This window comes from Podarcis pityusensis, assembly GCF_964106645.2.
Source record: "Podarcis pityusensis genome assembly, chromosome: 18".
NCBI lineage: Eukaryota > Metazoa > Chordata > Lepidosauria > Squamata > Lacertidae > Podarcis > Podarcis pityusensis.
In genome coordinates this window covers 856,814-879,117 of record NC_138043.1, presented here as the reverse complement: position 1 = coordinate 879,117, position 22,304 = coordinate 856,814, and the positions used below count along the sequence as shown (strand labels likewise).

Here is a 22,304-nt window from a genome sequence, read left to right as displayed (position 1 = left end):
CTCTTCCGTGCGCTCCGTGCGCTCCCGTGCGCTCCCGGCCTCTCCGCGCCTGCTTCCCCCGCTTGCACCTGCCGCCGCCGCCGCCGCCATGGACCTGGTGGGGGCCCTGGACGTGGGCGACCTGGCCGCCGCCTTCGCTCGCCTGCCCGTCTTCCCGGTCTTCGACCTGGGCTACTTCGTCGTCTCCATCCTCTACCTCAAATATGAGAAAGGCAAGGAGACCGCTTCCTCCATTGCGCGCCCCCTTCCGCGACCCCCTTTCCTCCCACGGGGTTAGGCCACCCTCCCCGTGCCGCCGCCACCCCCGCACCGACCATAGGCTCAGAACATCCCCATTCATCCTTTTTTTTCTTTCGGGGGGGGTGCGTGATTTAATAAGGATTTATTAAGGATCTGTAACCATCTTTCCCCGTGCCAAATCCCCGCGCCCCACAGCGGCTTTAAAGTTACCCTGCTGCCAAGCCTTCCCCCCCCCCAAACCTCCAGAGCTGCGCTGGATTAAGGGGGCTTAAGGAAGAGGAGGGGGGCATGGGTGTAGCGGTGGCGGGGACAGCTCCCCAATAAATAAATAAATAATCGATATAAATACTTAACTAACTGAGGGTCCGCACCCGCTAACATAAATCCCAGGGGCTGGGGGGAAAAGAGGGGAGGGAGACTCGCCCCCCCCCACCCAAGCGCTGTTACCCCAGGGTAATTTATCTGGAGTAAGTACCTACTGCCCTGCCATGGATTTTTTTTGGAGACTGAATCGCCCACCTCCCTCTGGCTTTGTGCTGATTCCTGTATGTGTTCCCAAGTTGGGGGGGGGAAAGACCCATACAACGGGACCCCAAGGGTCTAGCCTGTATTTCAGTCATGGGGGAGGGGCTGCTGTATTGGGGTTGTTTGTGTGTATTTAGGGTGGCGATGGTGTGCTGGGTTTATCCTCCCCAAGCACGGCACTTTCTAAATAAAGACGTGTGGGGTGGGAATGTCCCACAGAAACGCAGTCAGCAGCGCCAAGGAGCCAGAGACAACCTTGGCCTGGGGAAACCTGAGACCCTCCCGGCTGAGACCTCGGGTGTGATGGATGGAGGCAGTTGGGGCGTTTTCTCCTTGAAAGGGCAGGCCAGGTGTCCAGAGGGGGCCTGGGTGTGAGTCGGCAGCAGTGTGTAGGCATGCCCCAGGGACGGAGCGGGAGAGGCGATCCCCAGCTAACACCCAGCTCCTCTCGCGGAGGAAACACGACCCACTTCGGACCAGCCTGGGCAACAGAGTGAGACTCAGGCCATGGGGTCAGGATCAGGAAGGAGGCCTGTTTGTTTCAGAGATACTCCCAACATCCTCAGCTCACAAGGGAATACAGTGGTACCTCGGGTTAAGTACTTAATTCGTTCCGGAGGTCCGTTCTTAACCTGAAACTGTTCTTAACCTGAAGCACCACTTTAGCTAATGGGGCCTCCCACTGCTGCCGCGCCGCCAGAGCACGATTTCTGTTCTCATCCTGAAGCAAAGTTCTTAACCCGAGGTACTATTTCTGGGTTAGCGGAGTCTGTAACCTGAAGCGTCTGTAACCTGAGGTACCACTGTGGTCCCTTGGTTCTCAGACTTTATCCCTTCTGGAAATTCTGTTCCAAAACCAAAGCGTTCCAAAACCAAGGCGCGCTTCTTTCCCATAGAAAGGAATACAAAACGAATTACCGTATTTTTTGCTCCATAAGACTCACTTTTTCCCTCCTAAAAAGTAAGGGGAAATGTGTGTGCGTCTTATGGAGCGAATGCAGGCTGCGCAGCTATCCCAGAAGCCAGAACAGCAAGAGGGATTGCTGCTTTCGCTGCGCAGCGATCCCTTTTGTTGTTCTGGCTTCTGAGATTCAGAATATTTTTTTTCTTGTTTTCCTCCTCCAAAAACTAGGTGCGTCTTGTGGTCTGGTGCGTCTTATAGAGCGAAAAATACGGTAATCTGTTCCAGACTTTTAAAAGCAACCCCTAAAACAGCAATTTACCATGGATTTTACTCCTTAACGAGACCATTGATCCATAAAGTGACAGCAATAATCAGGGGAAAGGAGCAGTTCCGTCCCCCCTTATAACAGCACAGAATCGGTTCTGGTCAGGGACGGCTTTGCGAGGGCCGCCGATGTCAGCGGCAAAATAAGCCCTTGCCTCTTGGCCGTTGTGGGATATCCAGTTTCTCGCCTGCTTCCCTTCCCTGGGTCCTCATTCCTTTCCCAAATTAGAAGCAGGCTCTGCAGCTGCTTAGCTTGGGCGCTGAGGACTCAGCAAGGCTGGCGGGGGGGGCAGTAAGGATGGGATTCTCTAGGGTACTACCCTCACCAGCGGAGCATTTCCCCCCAGAAACCGTGGACGGCTTGCTTCTTGCGGCCTCAAACGAACAGGGGGTTTTTGGAGAGGCAGGAGGGTCCTGGGTTTGGGGCAGAATGCGGCCCACTCTGCTCGAGCAAACGTATACTGCTAGAAGAAAAATACTGCTCTCTTTCCCTTATGGGGTATCCAAGAGCCCATGTAGAGTCCTTAAGTAGGTTCTCTATCGGTAGGAGAAAATAACAGAGGCCAAGCAGAGAATATTGAGAAGCAAAGCGGCTAGTAAGCCTGGTCATTATTGAACTGTTGCAACAGGGTCTTCACTCCCCACACGTAGGAGGGAGGAGGAACCCAGAACAATGGTGCACAAGCCCCTTTATAGACTTTTGAAAATGCCTCCCCTGTAGCTCAAGACCACCCCCAAAACATCACGCATACATCACAGAAAGAGGTGGTCCCCAGCAGAAATGGGAGTGTGTTGCTTCTCTCCTGTCTGCCAGGAGACCTGATCAATCATGCCTTATCAATTGCCTTTTCTGGGTAGCCTGGCCATTCAATACTCAGTTCCTGAATCTCTTACGCATATTGAGAGTGTGCTCAGCTAAACAGATACTTGCCAGACTGTATTTGCAAAGGGAGGTGTGAGCCCTTACAGTCCAAAGACCATTGGAAAGCTTTCCCCATTTCCTTCCTTCTTGCAGATAAATATTTGAGGTCAATTTGGGAGAGTCCAAATGGCCTCAGGATTGCTCTCCTGTACTATTTCAGACACATGGTTGATATACATATGTATGTGTTTGCCTTGTACGTTTATGACCATTTATTTTATATATTAGACCTTAGAATTCTCATAACAGGAAAGGTAAAGGTAAAGGGACCCCTGACCATTAGGTCCAGTTGTGGACGACTCTGGGGTTGCGGCGCTCATCTCGCTTTATTGGCCGAGGGAGCCAGCGTACAGCTTCCGGGTCATGTGGCCAGAAGGACTAAGCCGCTTCTGGCGAACCAGAGCAGCGCACGGAAACGCCGTTCACCTTCCCGCCAGAGCGGTACCTATTTATCTACTTGCACTTTGACGTGCTTTCAAACTGCTAGGTTGGCAGGAGCAGGGACCGAGCAACAGGAGCTCACCCCGTCATTGCAGGGATTCGAACCACCGACCTTCTGATGCTCTGTGGTTTAACCCACAGCGCCACCCGCGTCCCTTTTTCTCATAACAGTATCTGAGTTCAAACCTCCTCCTCCTCCTCCTCCTCCTCCTCCTCATCTAGGCCTGCATTTGCCTCCCCACCCTGTAAAATGGGGGACCTGGGATCGTCTCTGCAAAGCGGGAAGAGGATAGTTCCGGCTTTTGGGGTCTGGTGTCTGTGGAGGAGAGCAGAGGCACAGGCCCCTGCCTGCTTTATTTTTAGACAGCGGATGGGGTATCCGGTTCACAGAGAGAGGGGGCCTCTTCCTTCCCTTGCAGCTGCTCAGGGGTGCAAAGTGCTGCCATGGTTCATGGATTCGAACCCACAATAAATGGCCCACAGGAGTAACCAAAAAATCTCTTTTTTGCCTCAAACTAGAGACAGAGCCGAGAGGTGTTGCGCAGAACAGAGAGGTGATAAGGCAGGCATAGGCGAACTCCAGCCCTCCAGATGTTTGGGACTACAATTCCCATCATCCCTAGCTAACAGGACCAGCGGTCAGGGGATGATGGGAATTGTAGTCCCAAACATCTGGAGGGCCGGAGTTTGCCTATGCATGTGATAAGGGATAGATGATAGATTAGATAGATAGATAGATAGATAGATAGAGGATGGATAGATAGATAGATACACACACACACACACACACACACAAACACACACACAATCTATTTAGTTTTTCAAATTAAAATTTTACAGAAATCTATCACATATAGATCATAAAAACAAGATTCCAAGGAATCTCCCAGGCTTCTATCCTCCCCATTGTGGGTCCTATTATTAATCCTTTCCTCCCACATCTTTTATGATACGGCAGTACCTCGGTTCTCGAACGTAATGCGTCCCGGTGTTCTGAAACGTTCCAAAACCGAGGCGCAGATAGCCAACAAAAAAATTAGTTGCAAAGGCACAGATCGATTGCACCCAGCAGAAGCCACGTGGCATGTCCGACTTCCGAGGCGCGTTCAAAAACCGAAGTATTTACGGCGTTCGAAAACCGAAACGTCCGTCAATGGAGACGTTCAGAAACCCAGGCGCCACTGTAATCCTTTACGTCCAGAATTCAACCTTATTTATTCTTGGTGGTATAGCCACCCAAGTCTGGAGGGCCGTAGCCGCCTCCTGTGGCAAGGAGTTCCCCAGGTGAACTCTGTCCCCGATCGTCCGACGCTCAGCTTCATCCGATGCCCAAGGCTCCTAGCGTTAGGAGAGGAGGAGGAAAATAAACGTCTCTCGCCACTACTCCTCGGGGTTGATAGCTCCTAGCTGCGGAAGATGCCCAGAGAAGGGAAGGTGTTTAAAGGGCCGTGCTTCTCTCCCCCCCCCCCGCCGCAGGTGCCGTGGAACTGTCCCGCCAGAGTCCCTTCGCTTCCTGGGTCTGCGCCATGCTCTACTGTTTTGGCAGCTACATCTTGGCCGACCTGCTCCTGGGAGAAGCCCCCGTCGACTACTTCAGCAACAACGCCAGCGTCCTCCTGGCCACGGCCGTCTGGTGAGGCCACGTCTCTGCCTCCCCTCCCCCTCATTGCGGGGGGTTGGGCTAGATGACCCCCCGGGGTCCCTTCCAGCTGCACAGTCCTGCGGTTCTGTATCCCCAAGCAGACAATCCCTCTTGCATGAGCACAAAGGGTGTGGAGGGGGCAGTGGCATAGCGTGGGGTTGCCTGTGTCCGGGACATCATGGCCAGAGAGATAAGAAAATAAAGAGTGGCTCCATTGTCGGGAGAGAGGTCACTTCCTGGTTCGCAAGCCGCTTTCTGCAGACAGAAGCGCGCAGCTTTCTTGAAGCGGCACTGAAAATTGAAATTTGGCACCCCTAACAATTTTGTGCCCCATTCTGCATAGCTGTCAACTGTCCCTTATTTGGCGGGAAAGTCCCTTATCCCAGCGCCGTGTCCCGCTGCTGTCCCTTATTGATGATGTCCCTTCAATTTCCCGGGTTTCAAAGGAAGCAGCTCCTCTCTCTCCCTCCCTGCCGGCCAGGGAGGAGGGAGGCTCCAGCTGTGTTGCTCGGCTGCGTTGCTCACCCAATAAGGAGTCTAAGAACGACTGGGGGGGTGGAACTTGCATGCCTTGTGCCGATCAAATCGGCCGCCTTGCCTGGGGACTCGCCTTTGCTCAGCGCTTCCCAGCAGAGAGGTGACGGTGGTTTTCCTTGCTGCATCCCCTTTGCCGGGTTGCTGCGCTGTGGGAACCACCGCTTGAGGCTTCGTTTGGCTGCTGGCTGGGCTTTCTGCCTTTGGCTCAGAGGGGCTCAGAAGTTGAACATACCTGTGCTCTGAAAATCCCTTATTTTGGCTGCTGATCCCTTATTTCCGAGGCTGCTGGTCCCTTATTTTCAAATCTGTAACTTGACAGCTATGCCCATTCTGTCCTGCCTTGCTGGGAGGTTCTGGGCAGCACAGTTGAAGGAGGATGTGGACAAGCTGGAAGGTGGGCAGAGGAGGGCGACTTAGATGATAAAGAGTGCGGAAACCAAGCCTGATGAGGAACGGTCGAAGGAGGCTCAGGTGTAGAAACTGGTCCAGGGGCTTTGGCCTGACCTCCTTTGACCTCACCCCCTCGCCTTGTGGCAGGGAGTCCCGCCGGCTTCACCTCCCGCTCTTCCTTCTCCCAGGTACTTGACTTTCTACTGCCCTCTGAACATCTTCTACAAGTGCGTCAGCTTCCTGCCGGTCAAGCTGGTCTTCGTGGCGATGAAGGAGGTGGTCAGGGTCCGCAAGATCGCGGCCGGAGTCCACCACGCTCACCACCAGTACCACAACGGCTGGCTCATCATGGTCATCGTCGGGTTCGTCAAAGGTGGGACGCCACTGCCCCGCCCTGCGCGAATTCCTTCTTAAATCAGATCATGAGGTCTGGAAACTTTGATCTTAGGGGCAGGTTGTAGCTTCACGGCTGGAACACCGGCTTGGCATGCAGAATGCTATAGGTGCCACCTACGGTGTCTCCAGGCAGGGTCGGAAACTCTGGAGTCCGGTTCCCCTCTGCAAACAGCTCCCTTATGAGGGGTGGGGAGAGGCAGCCTTGCCGGATGTCCGGCCTGCAGAGAGTCCACTTTCCCTCCGCGAAACCGCCGAAAGGTGGGCTTGGGACTTTGGACAAGTAAATTGCAGAGTTGGGAGGGACTCCTGAGGAGCACAAGGAAAGCATCCCTGGCAGAGAGTTATCCACCCTCTAGCTTCAAAACTTTTAATGAAACAATAAGTGTCTCTCTCTCCCTTCTTTCCTTCCTCCCTTCCTTTTTTCTTTCTTTCCTCCCTTCCATCTTTCTTTCTTTCTTTCTTTCTTTCTTTCTTTCTTTCTTTCCTTCCTTCCTTCCTTCCTTCCTTCCTTCCTTCCTTCCTTCCTCCTCTCTCTCTCTCACCCCATCTTTCCTCCCTTCCTTCCTTCCTTCCTTCCTTCCTTCCTTCCTTCCTTCCTTCCTTCTCTCTCTCACCCCATCTTTTCTGTCTTCCTTCTTTCCTCCCTCCCTCTCTCCCTCCTTTTTTACTTCCTTCCTTCCTTCCTTCCTTCCTTCCTCAGGATCTGGAGTCGCTCTCATGTCCAACTTTGAGCAACTCCTGCGAGGCATCTGGAAACCGGAAACAAATGAGCTCTTGCACATGACCTTGTGAGTAAAGCTCTCTGCTGCCTGCCTGGGATGGCAGGGACAGAGCAAAGACCTCGATGCAGGCACTTTTGTACAAAACAAAGCACAGGGAGGGAGACCATCAAGAGGCGGGGAGTTCCAAAGTCTTTGTAGCACCGCCCTCCTTTGCCTCTGGCCCTGCCCACCACCACTGTGCGGCCCCTGGAAAGCAATGCGGCCCTCGGCGGGGTGGGGGGGGAAAGGCTTTTGAAACTGTATTAAAAAAATAAAATGAATTCAATTTCTGTTGCCTTTGCAGCCCTTCCAAAGCCAGCTTGTACGGGGCGGTGCTTTTCACACTACAACAAGCTCACTGGCTTCCTGTCTCCAAAGCCACCCTGATATTTTTCTTCACCCTCTTCATGATCGTCTGCAAGGTGAGCCTCCGGCCGTGGGGCAGGGCAGGGGGGCCAAGAGGAAAAGAATTAAATCTTTCCACTGGATAGAAAGGTTGGCACCCGGGTTTAGCAAAAGCGGGGCTGTATTTGGCGAATCTTGGAGGTAATACAGACGTTATTTGTTTCGCCATCTTGGTAAAAAACAGACCTTGCAGGGATAAAGGGACCGTTAGACCCCCACCTACAGCTGAGCTTGGGGGGTGAAGAGTGTGGGTTGCATTGTCCCCTGGACCCCCAGAGAAGGGAGGGGAGATCCTCCAAGGGCCCCTATTTTCCAGGGACAGCCCCACATCTACAGAAGCCGCCCCGGTTTCTAAATTGATCCCAGAACATCCTGCTTTTCCTTAGGACATCAATATTTTCAGGGGAGAAACGTTGGAGGGGATGGAATAGGACGTCCCTCTTTTCAGGGGAGAAACGTTGGAGGGGATGGAATAGGACGCCCCTATTTTCAGGGGAGAAATGTTGGAGGGGATGGAATAGGACGTCCCTCTTTTCAGGGGAGAAACGTTGGAGGGGATGGAATAGGACGTCCCTATTTTCAGGGGAGAAACGTTGGAGGGGATGGAATAGGATGTCCCTATTTTCAGGGGAGAAACGTTGGCGGGGATGGAATAGGACGTCCCTATTTTCAGGGGAGAAACGTTGGAGGGGATGGAATAGGACGTCCCTATTTTCACGTGAGAAACGTTGGAGGGGATGGAATGGGACATCCCTATTTTCAGGGGAGAAACGTTGGCGGGGATGGAATGGGACGTCCCTATTTTCAGGGGAGAAACGTTGGAGGGGATGGAATGGGACGTCCCTATTTTCAGGGGAGAAACGTTGGAGGGGACGGAATGGGACGTCCCTATTTTCACGTGAGAAACGTTGGAGGGGATGGAATAGGACGTCCCTATTTTCAGGGGAGAAACGTTGGAGGGGATGGAATGGGACGTCCCTATTTTCAGGGGAGAAACGTTGGAGGGGATGCGAATGGTGTGGAACCGCTAACGGCGACTCCCCCCCCCCCAGGTCTTCATGACGGCGACCCACTCCCACGGCTCTCCCTTTGCCCCCTTCGAAGGGGTCGCCTGCCCCATCCTTTTCGGCTCCGTCCCCTCCGGCCACCACGACGACCACCACCACCACCACGGCGGAGGGGGCCACGAAATGCCCCCTCCGCAGCCCCCCCAGCTGCCGGCCAAGTCGCGGGAGGAGCTGAACGAGGGGACGAGGAAGAGGAAGGCCAAGAAGGCTGAATGAGACCCCCCAGGAGGAAGAAGACTGGGGGGCGGGGGACCCTGTCCAACCCCACGGCTGACTCCCGGTGTGACCTTTTCTCGCCCATTTTGGGGAGGGGGCTCCTCAGGACCCAGAAGCTGCTCCAGGACCCCCACCTCGCGAAAAAACAAGGACCCCTTTTTGCAACGGCCAGCCCACCCTCGCGCTTCCCCCTTCTTGACCCCATGGAAGAGCCGCTGTCCTGGCACAGAGAGCGGCCTGGGATTCGGCTGCACTTGGGGGGCCCTGGAATCCAGCCGGACCCCCACCATTATTACACGGGGCAGTGACTCGTCTCCAGCCCCCTCCTGACTGGTTCCTGCGAGAATCGCTGGGCAAAGCGCTTCCACCGTTCTACTCTTGTGCCATTGCTGTGCCCGTGTGTGTTTGTGTGTTTGTGTGTGTGTGCCCTCCCCAGAGCCAGCTGCAATTGCAGCAGTGGGGAGCGTGCAGAGCCCTGGGGCCCCGAGCCCCGAACCCCACCTAAATTATCTATTTATTGACCCATTTTTTGCTGCTCGGGGAATTTCAGAGCTGCCCTTTCCACCTCTCTCAGTTGCCCCTCCTTGCCGCCAGTAGGAATTATTATTATTATTATTATTATTATTATTATTAGGGAATGGTTATTCCCCAAATAAAATAAAAGTTTAGGGAAGCTTTTAATGTTTGATGCATTACGGTATTTCAATGTTTTGTTGGAAGCCGCCCAGAGTGGCTGGGGAAGCCCAGCCAGACGGGTGGGGTATAAATAATAAATAATAATAATAATGTATTTTTACCGTGCCCATCCAGCTGGGTTTCCCCAGCCACTCCCAACAGTTGAAAAACAGAATAAAACACCAGACATTATAAAACTTCCCTTCAGACGTCTTCTAAAAGTCAGACAGTTGTTTATTTCCTTGACATCTGATGGGATGCAGGGCGGGCGCCACCACTGAGAAGGCCCTGTGCTCTTCGGCAGCCTCACCCGCTGGGTGCTCAGCGGAGCAGATTTCATAGAGTTGCAGAGTGGCAAGGGACCCCGACGGTCATCTAGTCCAAGCCGCTGCAACGTAGGAATACGCCGCTGTCCCGTGCGGGGCTTGAACCCACAACCTTGGCGTTACCAGCACCACGCTCTAACCCGCCGGTGAACTTCTGCGGAAAACCCCGGGCCTGGCATGTGCTTCGCAGAGGGTCCTCTGAGCGCACGCAGAGTGCTTTTTCTCTCCTTCCTGCATCCTTGGGCTTAAGAGAGCCGGGCTGAGGGCCAGCTGGGTCCCAGGAAGACGCCAGCCGGGTTTTCCTGGGCTTGGGTGGTGTGGGTTCAGAACTGGCGAGAGAACTGGCTGCCCTCGCCCCAAACGGAAGACCTGGGGGGCGGAGACCCCGACCCCTTCCTCGGCCCCCACCATGGCGTGAAAAGGAGGCACCCCCGGTCTCCCCACAAGAAAGTGCCTTTTTCCCGATAAATGCCCGGTGGGCACCGTGCAAGATTTGAGGCGTGGGGCACACAGCCGACCTGGGAATAAAGGGCCTTTGAGAAGCGATTCTCCGATTCTCCGTCTGGTGTGTTGTGTGTTTCTTTCCTGTTTGGGGGGCTCTGCTGTTTGCAATTTGGGGAGGGGGCAAGACACCCCCCCCAGTGGGGCATCTTCTGACGGGCATCAAATGTTCCTCCGCCGTTACGTCTGAAGTGGGTGGGTTTTCGGTTGAGTCGATCGCATTTCCAGTGCACTTCGAGACAAATCTGAGCCCGGCGTTGGCTGGGGAGGGCGGGATATAAAGAAAATGTTATTATTATTATTAAATCTTACAAACGATAAATAATAACACCACTTATGGGGTGCTACCTCTGCTTGGGGGCCACTTGCCCAACTTTGGTCCCCTCCCGGCCCTCAGCTCTCCATGAAGCTGCCGGCCTGTGATGGCGGCGGCCCCGATCCTGGGAACGCCTTCGACCGGCTGAATCCCTGCACAAATCCAGACTCGCAAAGGCTTCCCGACTTCCCAGTTGCTGTATGTTTTATGTTGGTGTGCAGAGAGGCTTTTGAGGGTCGGATGGAGTCTCCGCCCTCCTCTCTTGGAGATGCCCAGGGCCTTTGAATGCCATACGATACAAGAATCTTTAATGTCATTGTCCCATACAGAACAAAGAAATTGAAAAATCTACATCAGACATTCAAAACCCAACAAGCCTGCTATCCCAGCTACCCCAACCTAGTTAACCCCCTAAAAACTCTGATAACCCATTTTTAAATACAATATACTCCCATAGAGACTACCTTAAAAGGTAAAGGGACCCCTGACCATTAGGTCCAGTTGTGGCCAACTCTGGGGTTGCGGCACTCATCTCGCTTTACTGGCCAAGGGAGCCGGCGTACAGCTTCCGGGTCATGTGGCCAGCAGGACCAAGCCGCTTCTGGTGAACCAGAGCAGCGCACGGAAACACCGTTTACCTTCCCACCGGAGTGGTACCTATTTATCTACTTGCATTTTGACATGCTTTTGAACTGCTAGGTTGGCAGGAGCAGGGACCGAGCAACGGGAGCTCACCCTGTCATTGCGGGGATTTGAACCACCGACCTTCTGATCGGCAAGTCCTAGGCTCTGTGGTTTAACCCACAGTGCCACCCACATTCCAGAGACTACCTTACACTGCCTTTAAAACCAAAATTGCATTTGGATAGAAACTGTTTCTCAGGCGGCTAGTCCTAGTCTTTATAACCCTGGACCTTCTTCCTGAAGGCAGAAGCTGAAAGAGATCAATTCCGGGGTGCGCACTATCCTGTGCTATCGCTGCCGCTTTCTTATGGCGCCTGGAAGCATAGATTTGATCCAAGGTGGGAAGAGTGCACCCAATTATTCTCTCTGCAGTCTTTACAACCCTGGACAGCGTTGTTTTTCCCCTGACCGTGCAGCTCCCAAACCACACACACAGACCGTAAGTTAATACACTCTCCGCTGTGCAATGGTAAAATGCCATCAAGAGGTCCTTTGAGAGATTGTTTTCCCGGAGGATTCTCAGAAAATATAACCTCTGCTGTGCTCTCTTCACCAGGTCTTTGCTGTTTTGCGCTAGGCAAGGGATCGAGTTGGCACTTGCCTCTGACATGCCCTTTGCAGGCAGCGCACTGTCTCGCCTCTCCCTTCCTGCTCTATGCATTCCACGCCCGCCCGCTTCCTCCCCTGGCATGCAAACCCAGCCGGGGGGCTGGAGATCTCTGCCCACCGCTGCCCCGCATGCCACCAGGCCTTGCCCGAGGGTGGCCCCCGGCTCAGAGGGCCGGGCATGAACCATGCGCACCAACCAAGTCATCAAGTACACCTTGTTTGCCTCCTGCTACCTCTTCTGGGTGAGTCGAGAGCCTTGGCACGCCTGGCGCCGGCTCCTGTGTTGGCAGCGGGCCTCCGAGGGCTTAGGAGTTCACCCAGAGGCTGCTTTCTCCAACTCTCAGAGGTTGGGCTGCCTTTGCCAAGGCCTCCCTTGGGCCCACGGGGAGTTCGGGGCCGGCTCCTCTCCCCTGGCACAGTCCCGACCTGCCCTGCCCACAGTAAGCCACAGGGCATAAGTGTGCGGCACCCTTTTTGCAAAAACAGGATGCGATGAACGGCTTGTTCTTCTGCCCTCTCCAGGTGGCCGGTGGGCTGATGGTAGCCGTCGGGATCTACGCCAGGCTTTCCAAGGAAGGGGGTGAGTGGAGGGGGCACCCTGCTTGGCACTGGGGTTTCGTGGCCCACAGAAAAGTCAATCTCCAGGATACATTGTCAAACGCCTTCTTGACGTCTGCCAACATTAGGGCTGCCTTTTTGCCTGGTCTCAATTCTAAACATTCTATAGCATCTATGACCATCCTTGTATTATTTTGGATCTGTCTGCCCCGTAAGAAACCAGATTGTTCGTCTCCAATTATTCTCCCCCGGTTTTTTTAAATTGCACCAGATTTTTAAAACTCCGCAATATTCCCTTTGTGTTCCATCTTCAGTGGGGCAATGGGCTTCACTCGAAGGCGGGTTCGGGGGTCTAGGAACACTAGATTGGGGAGGGCAGTTTAGAGGTAAAGCCTAGGCAGCCCTGCTGGCCCCTAAAGGGAAAAAACTGCATGTGAGATGAATATTGCATAGCTCCTGAGCGTGTGTGGAGTGCCTTTCCTCGATTGCTTACAGTGGTTTTTGGGCTACAGCTGTTTTTGGACTACAACTCCCATCATCCCTAGCTAGCAGGGGTGATGGGAATTGTAGTCCTCGAAAAAGCTGGAAACCCAAGTTTGGAGAACACTGATCTGGTCTGACCTTCTGCAATGCATGAACATATAACTGTCCCTTACAGGAACTGAATCTGCAACCTTGGCGTTATCCACACCAGGCTGTAGCCCCATGAGCTTATTATTATTACAATCAATCAATCAATCAATCAATCAATCAAATTTCTATTCCACCCTTCATCTGAGGATCAGAGGGAGGTTTACCTTCCCAAACGCAAAGATACAATAAAAAAATGAAAACAGTATCCATTCTCCAGTTTAAAAGACCATAGATTGTTGAATTATTAGCCAAAGGCCGGGGTGAAAAGAGGAATACTGCTGTCTGGCGCCTAGAAAACCAAAGCAGAGCCCAATATTTCAAAGCCGTGGTTCAGAGCAGCGAGTTCGAAATCCCCGTGCTTTGGCTCCGAGAGACTCTGAGCCTTGACTCTCCCTTTGTGCCTGATTCTTTCAGCGGTTCTCAACCTGCGGGTCCCCCAATGTTGTCAGACCACAACTCCCATCATCCCTGAGCTCTGGCCTTGCTAGCTAGGGGTGATGGGAGTTGTAGTTCAAGAACATCTGGGGACCCACAGGTGGGGAAAGGCTGTGGGCATTTCCTCTGGGCTGGTCTCTCACCTGGCAGGTGGGTGGGTGGGCACCCTTGGGTGGGTAGGCACCCTCTCCTCTCCTCTCTGCCTCCCTCCAGGCGCTGTGGACTCCCTGCTGGCAGACCCCTCCGTCGTCCTGCTGGCGGTGGGCGTCCTGGTGTTCAGCGTCACCTTCGTCGGCTGCCTGGGGGCCTTGCGTGACGTCACCCTGCTTCTGAAGATGGTACGTACGGCAAAGGGACCCCTGCCACTCCCTCCATTACCCCCTCAACAATGGGCAAAGCCTCCTGCTCAGTCTTTTGATTTGAGGGTGCCCATGGGCATTTTAGGGGTTGCCCAGCCACCCAATGCCAGGGACACAGGGTGCCCGTTTGGGAGTGGGCATAACTCAGCGGCAGGGCTCCTGCTTGGCACGGAATAAATCTCATCTTCAAAGCCTGCATGGCAGAATCTCCAGATGTCTTGCCCAATGCAAACAAGGGGAACCATGGGGCAGGGTCCAGGATGCTCAGATTACTGCCACCAGACCTCCCCTTCCACGATGTAACCGTGATGTATGAGTGATGTAGTTTGGGGGGGTGTAACATGGGGATTGGGACGTGGGTGGCGCTGTGGGTTAAACCACAGAGCCTAGGACTTGCCGATTGGAAGGTCGGCGCGACGGGGTGAGCTCCCGTTGCTCAGTCCCTGCTCCTGCCAACCTAGCAGTTCGAAAGCACGTCAAAGTGCAAGTAGATAAACAGGTACCGCTCTGGCAGGAAGGTAAACGGCGTTTCCGTGCGCTGCTCTGGTTTGCCAGAAGCGGCTTAGTCCTGCTGGCCACATGACCCGGAAGCTGTACGCCGGCTCCCTCGGCCAATGAAGCGAGATGAGCGCCGCAACCCCAGAGTCGTCCGCGACTGGACCTAATGGTCAGGGGTCCCTTTACCTTTAACATGGGGATTATCAGCTAATAAAAGTTTGGGTTCTCTTTTGTTGGGGCTTCCATCTTGTTCCACCTGGTGGCAGGTGGGAGTCCTGTCTCGAGGGTCTTCAATAAAGACCAAGCCAACTGGCTGCTCTTTTGCTCTGGTATTCCTGGCTGGTGTCCTTGTTTTTGGTCCAAGGGAGCCCTCAGATTTCTCCGTAACCCCCCCCCCCCCAAATTCCGACCATGAAAAGTGCAGCTTATATTTGTGACCTGGCAAAAATTGGCTTTTACGATATTGCTGCTGGAACAGCTGCCCTAGGCATATCTTAGCTAGATGTTCCAGCAGCGTCTCCTTGCTCGGGAAGCGGTAGAGGTTTTTAAGCAGAGGTTGGTTGGATGGATGTCCACCTGTCCGGGATGCTTTTGCTGAGATTCCTAAGTTTCAGAGGGGTTGGACTAGATGACCCTCGGGTGTCCTGTTGCAACTCCACGGTCCTGATTCTCTGCTCACCTCTCCCCAGTTTGCCTGGCTCTTGCTGGTCATCTTCGTCCTTCAGGTGGTGGCTGCCGTTCTGGGGTTCCTCTTCTCTGGCATGGTAAGCAAAACAAGACGATAGATGATAGATAGATGATAGATAGATAGATAGATAGATAGATAGATGATAGATAGATAGATAGATAGATAGATAGATAGATAGATGATAGATAGATAGATGATAGATGATAGATAGATAGATGGATAGATAGATAGATGATAGATAGATGATAGATAGATAGATGATAGATAGATGATAGATAGATGATTAGATAGATAGATAGATAGATAGATAGATAGATGATAGATATAGATAGATAGATAGATATAGATAGATGATAGATAGATGATAAATATAGATAGATAGATAGATAGATAGATAGATAGATAGATGATAGATAGATAGATAGATAGATAGATAGATAGATGATAGATGATAGATGATAGATGATAGATGATAGATGATAGATGATAGATGATAGATGATAGATGATAGATAGATTGATAGATGATAGATAGATGATAGATAGATAGATGATAGATAGGTGATAGATATAGATAGATAGATAGATAGATAGATAGATAGATAGATATAGATGATAGATAGATAGATAGATAGATAGATAGATAGATAGATAGATAATAGATAGATAGATGATAGATAGATGATAGATAGATGATAGATAGATATAGAACTTTATTCGCATTAGCCAGTGGCCACAGCAACAGTAAAACATTACAGTATACGCAGATAAGGAAATTTGTATAAGATCACAGTTTAAAGTCCTGAATCAGCCGTAAGTTATTGGCCCTGATTCTGATAATAATAATAATAATAATAATAATAATAATAATTTATTATTTATACCCTGCCCATCTGGCTGGGCTTCCCCAGCCACTCTGGGCGGCTTCCAAAACAAATATTAAAATACTGTAATACATCAAACATTAAAAGCTTCCCTAAACAGGGCTGCCTTCAGATGTCTTCTAAAAGTCTGGTAGTTGTTGTTCTCTTTGACATCTGGTGGGAGGGCGTTCCACAGGGAAGGCGCCACTACCGAGAAGGCCCTCTGCCTGGTTCCCTGTAACATCGCTTCTCGCAGGGAGGCAACCGCCAGAAGGCCCTCGGGAGATGGACCCAGGTGTCCGGGGTGGAGATGCTCCTTCAGGTCTACTGGGCCATTTAGGGCTTTCAAGGTCAACACCAACACTTTGAATTGTGCTTGGAAACGTCCTGGGAGCCAATGTAGGTCTTGATTGTCCCTGCTATGATCCTAGCAACCTTTGCTGTTATCTGCTCATTGTGATCTGATAGAAGGAGATTGTGGCAGAGGCTGAGGGCCCTGGGATGGTGAGTACGAGGGGAGTGATGATCCCGTTCCTCAGGTCTTTGTAGAGAGCGCAAGCCGGGAGGACATGTGCCGCTGTTTCGGTGCTACAGGGGCAAAGACGTTTCTCAGGCAGGATCTTTTGGAATCGACCCTCAAGTACCGCAGACGGCAAAACATCCAGTCTTGCAAGTGTAAAAGCACGTCTGTATTTTGGGATAAGGAGTTTGTGCGGATATGGGGCCAGAGAATCAAAATGGAGAGGTGGAAAATGAACAAAACAAAAACGGCACCTGCGTAGCTTGGCATTTGGGGCGAGGGGGGGGCACAGCTCAGTGGTTGGGGCGCCCGCTTTGTACCCCAAAGCTCTCCCAGGTCCAATCCCCGTGAGAATTAGAGCGGCTTTTCGGGCATACAGATTCACTCTTTTTCTCTTTTAAAATGATTTTTATTTGATTTCACCAGTGCAGTGGTACCTTGGTTCTCAAATTAAGCTTACCAGATGTCCCCGTTTCCCAGGGACAGTCCCTGACTTTACAAATCAGCCCCCCTACAAAATCCAATGGAGTTGAAAAGTGTCCCCAGATTCATTGGAAAAAATCCGGTACAGTGGTACCTCGGGTTAAGAACTTAATTTGTTCCGGAGGTCCGCTCTTAACCCGAAACTGTTCTTAATCTGAAGCATCACTTTAGCTAATGGGGCCTCCTGCTGCCGCTACGCGATTTCTGTTCTCATCCTGAAGCAAAGTTCTTAACCCGAGGTAATATTTCTGGGTTAGCGGAGTCTGTAACCTGAAGCGTGTATAACCTGAAGCATCTGTAATCCGAGGTACCACTGTAACCTTTTTTTTATTATTTATTTATTTATTTATTTATTTATACATACAACAAGAAAAAAACACACACACAAAAATTACAAAAATAACCATAGACACATAATTTTCTTGGCAAACAATAAAACATCTATTGGTCTTAACACTAAAGACCCAACTTCCCGTCTCTTCCATATTTCAAATTCATATTACGTATTGCCAATACACATTTTTTTCATAATTAAACTTATTCTCAACAAATCCAATTTCTTCTATCTACCTAGCAACTAGCACTGAAGTTCCTCGAATGCTGCAACAGAATTTAAACTACTATATTTATTTTTCAGATATTCTTTGAATACCTCCCATTTAGAAACAAATTCCTGTTTTGATTTATTCTTTATTTTTTCAGATAAACCATCTAATCCGGCATATTCTGTCAGCTTTTGGATCCAATCTTGTATAGAGGGGATTTCATTACTCTTCCATTTTGCTGCGATCAAAACTCTTAACCGTAACTTAATCAGTTCTGGAAGTCCGTTCGGTTTGCTGCAAAGGGGGGAAGCTTATTAAATCTGCCGTATTTTCCAAACTTTTCGCTGCCGGCTGGAGATGCACTCTTGACGGGCGCAGGGGAGATTTCTCACGGCTCCTGTACTCTCTCTCTCCCTCCCCTCCCTCCCTCCACCGTGTCCCAGGTGATGGAGAAAGCCACGCTGCTGATGGGACGAGCCATCGCCCGTTACCGCGACAACCTGGACCTGCAGAACCTCATCGACTACATCCAAAAGAAGGTAAAAGGTTGAGGGACGCCTATGTTTCCCTTTCCCGCAGGGACATAGCGTGGGTTGCCGGTGCCCCGGGGCAGGGCGGCTGTTTTGCCCCCTGGTGGACTGGGCCGGTCCCTTCGCCGTCCAGCGTCCGAACAAGAGAGTCCTCCTGTTGCTCCGAGTTCAAATCCCGCTCAAGCGTTCCTTATACCCTTTAAATAATCCAGGGGGAAAGCCTCCCGTTCTTCAACGCCCTTCGCTCCTGTTTCTTTCTCCCCCCAGTTCGAGTGCTGCGGCGTCCACTCCTACAAAGACTGGTCCCAGAACGTTTACTTCGACTGCCGGGATTCGAACCCCAGCCTGGAGCGCTGCGCCGTCCCGTTCTCTTGCTGCGTGCGAGGCAAAGAGGTGAGGAGGCAGCCCGACAGGCCATGCTCAACCCGAACCGGACACTGACTGGTAGAATCCTAACTAGAAGCCCTTACTCTTAACTGGCATTGGAAGCCCTCACTCATAACTGGCTTCGGGAGCCCTTACTCCCAGCGGGCTTGGGGAGGCCTTGCTGATTTTTTTTAACTTAAGACCATCCTTTTCAAAAGATAACAAATCTCTATAGGTGCCCCATTTTTTCCATATTTAATTTCTTTTGGACAGTTGGGAAGCCCTCACTCATAATTGGCTTTGGGAGTCCTTACTCCCAGCTGGCTTGGAGGAAACCTTGCTGATTTTTTAGAAACTTAATACCATACCATCCTTTTTTCTTTTTTCTTTTTTAAATGATATTTATTAAAGTTTCACAAAGAAAGAATCACATCAGCAAAAAAGAAAAATTCAAGAATAAAAAGAAGAATACACAATGCAAAATACAAAATACAAAAAGAAAAAAGAAAAAACAGTTAAAAACAATTCCCTCTTTTCATCACTACTTTTACATTTACTTGTTTCCCGGACCTCCTCATACCTCCCTCTTTTGTATTCCAATTCAGTTTGTTAGTCCAGCAATTCCTTTCCCTCCTTTTAAATCCCAATCCTTAATCTTAATATAATATAACATTAAATTTTTACCTATTAAAAACCAATTTTCCATTCTTTTAACCTTTTTAATCCTAATCCTTAATCTTGATATATTTATAACTTTAAAGCCTGTACAGCTAGAAGCCACTTAATTTCAATCCAACATCACTCTAACATTCATTAATTTTGCAATATTTCTGTAAATAATCTTTGAATTTCTTCCAATCTTCTTCCACCGACTCTTCTCCCTGGTCACGGATTCTGCCAGTCATTTCTGCCAATTCCATATAGTCCATCACCTTCATCTGCCATTCCTCCAGTGTGGGAAGCTCTTGTGTCTTCCAATACTTTGCGATGAGTATTCTTGCTGCTGTTGTTGCATACATAAAGAAAGTTCTATCCTTTTTTAACACCGATTGGCCGACTATGCCCAGGAGAAAGGCCTCTGGTTTCTTCAAGAAGGTATATTTAAATACCTTTTTAAATTCATTATATATCATCTCCCAGAAAGCCTTAATCTTTGGACACGTCCACCAAAGGTGAAAAAATGTACCTTCAGTTTCTTTACATTTCCAACATTTATTATCAGGCAATTTTTGCAAGCTTAACTGGGGTTATGTACCACCTGTATATCATTTTCATAATATTCTCTCTTAAGGCATTACATGCTGTAAACTTCATACCTGTGGTCCATAACTGTTCCCAGTCAGCGAACATGATGTTATGTCCAACATCTTGTGCCCATTTAATCATAGCAGATTTCACCGTTTCATCCTGAGTGTTCCATTTCAGCAGCAAGTTATACATTCTTGACAAATTCTTAGTTTTGGGTTCTAACAGTTCTGTTTCTAATTTTGATTTTTCCACCTGAAAGCCAATTTTCTTATCCAAATTGTATGCCTCCATTATCTGAATACCATACCATCCTTTTCAAAAGAAACTAAACGTGGAAAAAATGGGGCACCTATAGAGATTTGCTATCTTTTGAAAAAAATACCATACCATCCTTTTCAAAAGATAGCAAATCTCTATAGGTGCCCCATTTTCCCCACGTTTAGTTTCTTTAGGACAGTTGGGAAGCCCTCGCTCTCAATTGGCTTCAGGAGCCCTTACTCCCAGCAGGCTTGGGGAGGCCTTGCCCCTGTATGTAGCTAGGCACTCCCTACATGCACATCTGCTGCAGCCGGAGCCCACCTGGTCCAGCAACCTGTCCCCACATTGGCCAGCCAGACGCTTCTTCTAGGAAGCCCGCAAGGATATCCAAGGCATAGCTTTGGGGGCAACCTGCCCCGAACACCGGCAAAGAGTTGGAGGCCGTCGGCTTTCATGCCCGCTGCTGGACGAGACGGGACCCCTTTGGTTCGGCTGCTCTGGGGTTCCCCAGATCGTCTTATTGGGAGTAGAGCCTCCTTGTCCCAAGGCAGCCTACCTCCAACCGCCAACAGTATCCCGGAGGGCAAACGGAAGGCGGCGTCTTTGGGCTGTTGCAAAGGGGCCTTCCTAACGGGCCACCCCATTCTCTCGCCCGCTCCTCACAGGCCGTTCTGAACACGATGTGCGGCTACGGGATGCAGAAGCTGAAGCCATGGAAGGCCGAATTTTTGGTGCACACCGAGGGGTGTCTGGAGAAGACGGTCCGCTGGGGGCGCAGCAACCTCTTCTTGGTGGCCGGGCTGGCCTTTGGGCTGCTGGTCCTGGAGGTGAGCAAGGGGGCCGCTGGGGGGGCTCCAATCTTGTCCCTCCTCCCAAAATCAGGGCTGCAGGCCTAAGCGCCTCCCTTCCAGCAAAAGCATTCAAGGAGAAGAAAGAGGCAATTTAAAAAAGGGGGGATCCAGGAAATTACAGGCCTCTGCAGGTTGTTGAAGGCAGAATGGCCAAGTCTAGAGAAGAACAAGCCTTGCTGGAACAAGAACCAGCATGGCTTCTGCAAGGATAAGTCTGTATTTCAAAGGCAAGAAGGAGGCTGGCGCAAAGGCAGTTTAAAAAAGGGGGGATCCAGGAAACTACAGGCCTATCCAGGTTGTTGAAGGCAGAAGTCTAGAGAAGGAGAAGCCCTGCTGGCGCAAGAACCAGCATGGCTTCTGCAAGGATGAGTCTGTATTTCAAAGGCAAGAAGGAGGCTGGCGCAAAGGCAGTTAAAAAAGGGGGGAGAGGGATCCAGGAAACTCCAGGCCTATCCAGGTTGCTGAAGGCAAAATGACCACGTCTAGAGAAGGACAAGTCCTGCTGGAACAAGAACCAGCATGGCTTCTGCAAGGATAAGCCCATAAATCCTGCTTGGGGGCTTCCCCTTGTGGGCAACCGGTTGGCTGGGCTGATATGGGCCCCCTTTGGTCTGATCCTGTGGCCGCCATGTGGCTCCTTTTACGATTCCGAAGTGGAGCCTCCACGCGTAGAGCCAGTCTACCTTAGAACGGTGGAGAACAAGAGCAGGAGGGGGGTGCTGTTCCCCCCAGGTCCCGCTTGTGGGCTTCTTCCCTTTGCAAGGACAGGGGGCTGGACTTATACGGGCCTGATCCACCTGCGACGGCCACTGCAAGGCTCTCCTGAGGTCCTTAAATGCAGTCACAAGCATTCCTGTCCTCCTTTCCTCGTTCCAGGCGGTCGTCTTCTCTCTCGCCGTTCTGCTCATCTACCAGATCGACTTCATGATTGAGAAACGGAAGAGCGTCAGGAGGAGGAGGAGCAAAAGCTGTCCAGCAACGTGAAAATCTCCCAAGACTGTTTTGCCGCTTCTCCCTCCCCAAAATGCGGACCCCTTTTTTTGGGCAGCAAAAACAGGGCATTGGAAAAGGGGGGCAGGCCTGGCGCCACTTTTAACCGCCCTGCAGGCTTTGCACGAACTGATATCGCCAAATAATTGTAGAGTCGGGGTGTCCGGAGTGTGTGCAGGAGCCAGGCCCTGTGACCAGTAGGGCTTCGCAGGATTGGGGCCTTCCTAAGTTTGTTCTGGAGAGGCAAGGCGCAGCCACACAGGTGAGGCCGCTTGGTAACTCACTGCACCTGGTGGCAAGAGCCGGGAAGGGATATAAGGTCAGCATTTCCCTTCGGCTCTTTGCCACAGCAACATGTTCCCTGCATTGCTGCGTTTGGCTTCTTGCTTCTGGACCCTCAGACCCCTGACTTCGTGACTCCTTGCTTCTCGACCCTCGGACCCCTGACTTCGTGACTCCTTGCTTCTCGACCCTCAGACCCCTGACTTCGTGACTCCTTGCTTCTTGACCCTTGGACCCCTGACTTTGTGACTCCTTGCTCCTCGACCCTCGGACCCCTGACTTCGTGACTCCTTGCTTCTCGACCCTTGGACCCCTGA

The 22,304-nt window shown here is 51.2% G+C and overlaps 3 protein-coding genes across 4 annotated transcripts; 2 read left to right on the top strand and 1 right to left on the bottom strand.

Moving 5' to 3' along the window:
* Nucleotides 1–10,317, top strand: TMEM38A (transmembrane protein 38A). Its single transcript, XM_080989177.1, has 6 exons — nt 1–212; nt 4,833–4,989; nt 6,114–6,298; nt 7,022–7,109; nt 7,387–7,504; nt 8,540–10,317. Exons 1-6 carry the CDS (start codon nt 89–91, stop codon nt 8,768–8,770), a joined length of 903 nt encoding a protein of 300 aa, XP_080845303.1. The 5' UTR covers nt 1–88; the 3' UTR covers nt 8,771–10,317.
* On the bottom strand, nt 9,234–12,371 carry LOC308467425 (uncharacterized protein). Its single transcript, XM_080989161.1, has 2 exons — nt 12,115–12,371; nt 9,234–10,533 (listed from the first exon to the last, which is right to left on the bottom strand). Exons 1-2 carry the CDS (start codon nt 12,335–12,337, stop codon nt 9,821–9,823), a joined length of 936 nt encoding a protein of 311 aa, XP_080845287.1. The 5' UTR covers nt 12,338–12,371; the 3' UTR covers nt 9,234–9,820.
* LOC308467445 (tetraspanin-33-like) lies at nt 11,765–22,054 on the top strand. 2 transcript variants are annotated; one of them, XM_080989196.1, is made up of 8 exons: nt 11,765–12,123; nt 12,404–12,461; nt 13,721–13,845; nt 15,054–15,128; nt 17,906–18,001; nt 18,260–18,385; nt 20,530–20,691; nt 21,592–21,862. In XM_080989196.1, the coding sequence occupies exons 1-8, from the start codon at nt 12,067–12,069 to the stop codon at nt 21,697–21,699; spliced, it is 807 nt and encodes a 268-aa protein (XP_080845322.1). In that variant the 5' UTR covers nt 11,765–12,066; the 3' UTR covers nt 21,700–21,862. The 2 variants fall into 2 exon arrangements, with proteins under 2 accessions (XP_080845322.1, XP_080845321.1); XM_080989195.1 differs by lacking the exons at nt 11,765–12,123; nt 12,404–12,461 and having other exon boundaries at nt 13,484–13,845; nt 21,592–22,054.
* Nucleotides 22,055–22,304: the final 250 nt, after the last annotated feature.

Bases quoted from the DNA above. Each gene is read 5' to 3' on its own strand.
- TMEM38A (XM_080989177.1), top strand. From the start codon at position 89: ATGGACCTGGTGGGGGCCCTGGACGTGGGCGACCTGGCCGCCGCCTTC. The intron at 4,990-6,113 runs GTGAGGCCACGT...TCCTTCTCCCAG, and splicing joins CTCCTGGCCACGGCCGTCTG to GTACTTGACTTTCTACTGCC. The intron at 6,299-7,021 runs GTGGGACGCCAC...TTCCTTCCTCAG, and splicing joins CATCGTCGGGTTCGTCAAAG to GATCTGGAGTCGCTCTCATG.
- LOC308467425 (XM_080989161.1), bottom strand. From the start codon at position 12,337: ATGCCCTGTGGCTTACTGTGGGCAGGGCAGGTCGGGACTGTGCCAGGG. The intron at 10,534-12,114 runs GTAGCAGGAGGC...CGCCCTCCCCAG, and splicing joins TCTCGACTCACCCAGAAGAG to CCAACGCCGGGCTCAGATTT.
- LOC308467445 (XM_080989195.1), top strand. From the start codon at position 13,570: ATGGGAGTTGTAGTTCAAGAACATCTGGGGACCCACAGGTGGGGAAAG. The intron at 18,386-20,529 runs GTGAGGAGGCAG...CGCTCCTCACAG, and splicing joins GCTGCGTGCGAGGCAAAGAG to GCCGTTCTGAACACGATGTG. The intron at 20,692-21,591 runs GTGAGCAAGGGG...TCCTCGTTCCAG, and splicing joins TTGGGCTGCTGGTCCTGGAG to GCGGTCGTCTTCTCTCTCGC.